The sequence below is a fragment of the Rhinoraja longicauda genome, chromosome 19 (assembly GCF_053455715.1).
Source record: "Rhinoraja longicauda isolate Sanriku21f chromosome 19, sRhiLon1.1, whole genome shotgun sequence".
Classification (NCBI taxonomy): domain Eukaryota; kingdom Metazoa; phylum Chordata; class Chondrichthyes; order Rajiformes; family Arhynchobatidae; genus Rhinoraja; species Rhinoraja longicauda.
The window spans coordinates 8,384,130-8,388,747 of record NC_135971.1 but is presented as its reverse complement, the minus strand read 5'-3'; the positions used below and the strand labels follow the sequence as shown (position 1 = coordinate 8,388,747).

At 50.5% G+C, this 4,618-nt stretch overlaps 1 protein-coding gene across 1 annotated transcript in view; it reads left to right on the top strand.

The window, feature by feature from the left end:
* LOC144602619 (uncharacterized) overlaps positions 1 to 4,001 on the top strand; it is a 56,665-nt gene extending 52,664 nt beyond the window's left edge. Inside the window, exon 13 of the mRNA XM_078415749.1 lies at positions 3,469 to 4,001. Coding sequence (XP_078271875.1) covers positions 3,469 to 4,001 — 533 coding nt within the window. The remainder of the gene's footprint in view (positions 1 to 3,468) is intronic.
* The last annotated feature ends 617 nt before the right edge of the window (positions 4,002 to 4,618 follow it).

Sequence of the window (4,618 nt, the reverse complement as noted above, 5' to 3'; positions counted from 1 at the left end):
ACAATTGGCCCTGACCTTACTCTCTTATCCCTTCTCGAACTTCCCTTCCCATTCATTCGAGAGTCCTTTGCAATTTCTCCTCTATTCGCTTCCCCGTTAACTCCATCTTCATATTCTCAGTTTGTCAACCCCTCCCCCCCCCCCCCCCCCTACTTAGTTTAAAGCCACACTTGTAGCACTAGCAAACCTGCCTGCCAGAATGTTGATCCCCCTGCTGTTAAGGTGTAACCCGTCCCTTTTGTACAGGTCACCCCTACCCCAGAAGAGATCCCAGTGGCCTAGAAATCTAAATCCCTGATCCCTGCTCCCTGCACCAGCCCCTCAGCCATACATTCATATCCCCGATCTATCTGTTCCTGCCCTCGCCAGCACGAGGTACAGGTAGCAGTCCAGAGACAACCACCTTCGATGTCCTATTTCTCAGTCTTCTTCCTAACTCTCTAAACTCACGTTGCAGTATCTCCCTCCTCTTCCTCCCCACGTCGTTCGTGCCCACGTGCACAACTACGTCCGGTTGATCGCCTTCCCTCGCCAGGATGTTCTGAAGCCGCTCCGTGATGTCTTTAATCCTGGCACCAGGGAGGCAACAGACCATCCACGAGTCCCGCCTGCCGCCACAGAATCTACTGTCCGTACCTCGGACAATGGAGTCACCCACTACTAGATCACAGGTTAGGCAGATACAACAAGTAACCAGGCTGTTGGATGAACCAATGCATCCCGACCCACCCACACTGCAAAAACATGCTGATCTATGAGTTTGAATTCTACCAGGGTAGTCAGGAAATTGGAAGTAACAGAATTAAATTATAATGAACAACGAACGAGCTGTATTGTCATGAGGATACGAGGGCGTCCTGTGGAGATCTGTGCCATAGGCCCTGCCTAACAATAGACAATAGACAATAAACAATAGGTGCAGGAGTAGGCCATTCAGCCCTTCGAGCCAGCACCGCCATTCAATGCGATGATGGCTGATCACTCTCAATCAGTACCCCGTTCCTGCCTTCTCCCCATACCCCTTCACTCCGCTATCCTTAAGAGCTCTATCCAGCTCTCTCTTGAAAGCATCCAACGAACTGGCCTCCACTGCCTTCTGAGGCAGAGAATTCCACACCTTCACCACTCTCTGACTGAAAAAGTTCTTCCTCATCTCCGTTCTAAATGGCCTACCCCTTATTCTTAAACTGTGGCCCCTTGTTCTGGACTCCCCCAACATTGGGAACATGTTATCTGCCTCTAATGTGTCCAATCCCCTAATTATCTTATATGTTTCAATAAGATCCCCCCTCATCCTTCTAAATTCCAGTGTATACAAGCCCAATCGCTCCAGCCTTTCAACATACGACAGTCCCGCCATTCCGGGAATTAACCTAGTGAACCTACGCTGCACGCCCTCCATAGCAAGAATATCCTTCCTCAAATTTGGAGACCAAAACTGCACACAGTACTCCAGGTGCGGTCTCACCAGGGCCCGGTACAACTGTAGAAGGACCTCTTTGCTCCTATACTCAACTCCTCTTGTTACGAAGGCTAACATTCCATTGGCTTTCTTCACTGCCTGCTGTACCTGCATGCTTCCTTTCATTGACTGATGCACTAGGACACCCAGATCTCGTTGAACTCCCCCTCCTCCTCCTCCTAACAAGATCTAGTCTCGGAAAAGCACGCACAGTTTCATCGGCCTGACATAGATACCGTTAAACACATTCACAAGAAAAAACTCCCGTTTGTGGGCACAACCTCCTCAATTTACGTTCCCACTGTAAACTGGATTTGATAATCTTTAGGCACAGTGAATATATTTACCTGAGTAACCCACAGACTCTGTAGTAACATACACTAAGAGTCAGGAAATTATGTTTAAGCCTTGCAGGACTTAGGAATAATTTGGAGTATTTTGTGCAGTTCTGGTCGTCCCTTTGCAGGAAGAATGTGGATGCCTTGGGAAATGTGCAGAAGAGGTTTACCAGAATGCTGCCTGGATTAGAGGGCATTAGCTATTAGGAGAGGTCGGATACATTTGCTTGTTTCAAAGCCTCAGTGTCAAATGCTGAGGGGAAACTGATAGAATTATTTTAAATTATGAGAGGCATAGACAGGGTTGACAATCAGAACCCTTTTCGCAGAGTGGAATTGTATAGACAATAGGTGCCACCTCCTACAACGGGAGCATGTTCCAGGTATCAACTAGTCTCTGTGAAGAGATTTATCCCTCACATCTATATACTAAAACTCTTGCTTGTTTGTTTGTTTGTTCCTGAACTACAGCCAAAACGGTACACGATAGTGCCACCTTACTCACCATTGTCCCTTTGGTGCTAGTGGAAGGAGTTTCATTGAAATCAGTGTTATATTTTTTAAGTTATTCACATTTTAAAGTTTAAAACTATGTCCTAGGGAGGGAGCGAGGGGGGAGCAGGGAGGATAAGGGGGGTTGAGGGGATGGAGTAGGGGGGAGGGGAAGCAGGGAGAGGGGAGGGTGGGTGGAGAGAGTGGGGTGATGGAGGGTTGGAGAGGGGTTGGAGGAGGGGAGGGGAGGGGGGGGGAGAGGGTGTTGCACCAATGCAGTAGAGGTTTGGGCCCAATGGGTCCACTTGGTCTCGTCTTCTTTAAAACTCCATCCTCTCACTTTAAACCAATAACCTTGTTTTCGATACCATTAAGATGGGGAACTGAATCTGACCAACTACCCCCTCTCTGTCTCTCGTAAACTTGTAAAGTTCTCCCAGTTCTCCAAATCAGCATTATTCAAGTCCTCCAATGGAGGCAACATCCCGGTGAATCTCCTTTGCACTCTCTCCAGCACAGTCACATCTTTCCTCATTTTTAATTACCTCCAGTAAACATTTAACTCCTCAACTGCCCCGCCAATCTAGCCCCCATTTTCACCACCATAAGCAAAAGCACTCAATATCATGCCCGCACACCCATCCGCCCACCATTTCTCCTATCTCCTCTCTCCCAATTCCATCTGCTTGCCCACGACATATCAGCATGGAGGCAACCAATGGAGGCAACTTCCCGGTGAATCTCCTTTGCAATCTCTCCAGCACAGTCACATCTTTCCCCCTGTAGTGCCAAAATATAACGACCTAATTTTTAATTACCTCCAGTAAACATTAAACTCCTCAACTGTCCCGCCAATCAAGCCTCCATTTTCACTCAATTTCACGCCCGCACACCCATCCGCCCACCATTTCTCCTACCTCCTCTCTCCCAATTGCATCTGCTTGCCCACGACATACCCCAACTCTCGCCTCTACCTCGGGAGAAAATACCCGGGAAGGATTTCTGTTGTCCATCTTACGTGGTAGGGGGAGGGGGAAAGAAAACTCCGGGCAAGGTTTCAGTTGTCCGCCGGCCTGTGCCTGAGGCCGAGCGGCCTCTCCCCCGGTCCCGGGGCCGCGCTGCCCGAGTCTCCCCCCGACCCCCGGGGACTCTCTGATTCTCTGCTTCTCCCCCCAGTCTCCGTCACCCTGGATGTGGAAACAGCGCATGCGCGGCTCGAGGTGTCTGAGGATCGGAAGAGGGTGAGACGGACCGGGACCGGGAGGAGTCTCCCTGACACCGGGAAGAGGTTTACAGGCAATGAGTGTGTGCTGGGATCGGAGGGATTCACATCGGGGAGACATTACTGGGAGGTGGAGGTGGCGGGGAGTCGGCGCTGGAGACTGGGAGTCGCTGCAGAGTCTGTGGAGAGGAAGAGAGAGGTCGCACTGACCCCGGAGACTGGAGTCTGGAGGATCAGGCGGTGGGATGAACAGTTTGATGCACGCACCTCCCCTCCATCCCGTCTCCCCGCCCGTCCCATCCCCGGGAGGGTGGGAGTTTATCTCAGTTACGAGTCCGGGACAGTTTCATTTTATGACGCGGGCACCAAGTCCCATCTCCACACCTTCACTGGGAATAAATTCACGGAGAAACTTTATCCTTTCTTCGGGATCTGGGATGAAAACCACTGGCTGAGAATCTGCTCCGGTTCCGCTCCGTGTCCGTAATTAACAAATTCTATCAATCCTTCACCAGCACCTGGAATATAGTTAAATCACCTCCGTAGTTTTCATCTCCAACTGCCGGTGTGACATTAACCGCCTCCAATTCTCCACTCCCCTGACTAACACTAACCTCTCCCCTCGTGAACGTGCAGCCCTCCACTCACTCTGCAACAACCCGGACTTAATCATTAAACCCGCTGACCTCTACCGGACCGAGGCCAGACGACAACTCTCAGACACCTCTTCCTACTTATCCCTGGACCATGACCTCACTGACAAACACCAGACCTTTATCATCAGCACCATCACGGACCTCACCATCTCCGGCGATCTACCCTCCAATACCTCCAAACTTTTAGTTCCTCAGCCCCGCACGGCCCGATTTTACCTCCTACCTAAAATCCATAAACAGAAGTCCTGGCAGACCCATTGTTTCTGCCTGCTCATGTCCCACCGAACCTATTTCCACCTACCTCGACTTTATCCTATCCCCCCTGGTCAAATCCCTCCCCACCTACATCAAAGACACCTCACACGCTCTCCAGCTCCTCGATAACTTCCGGTTTCCAGGCCTCCACTCCCTCATCTTTACCATGGATGTCCAGTCACTCTACACTACC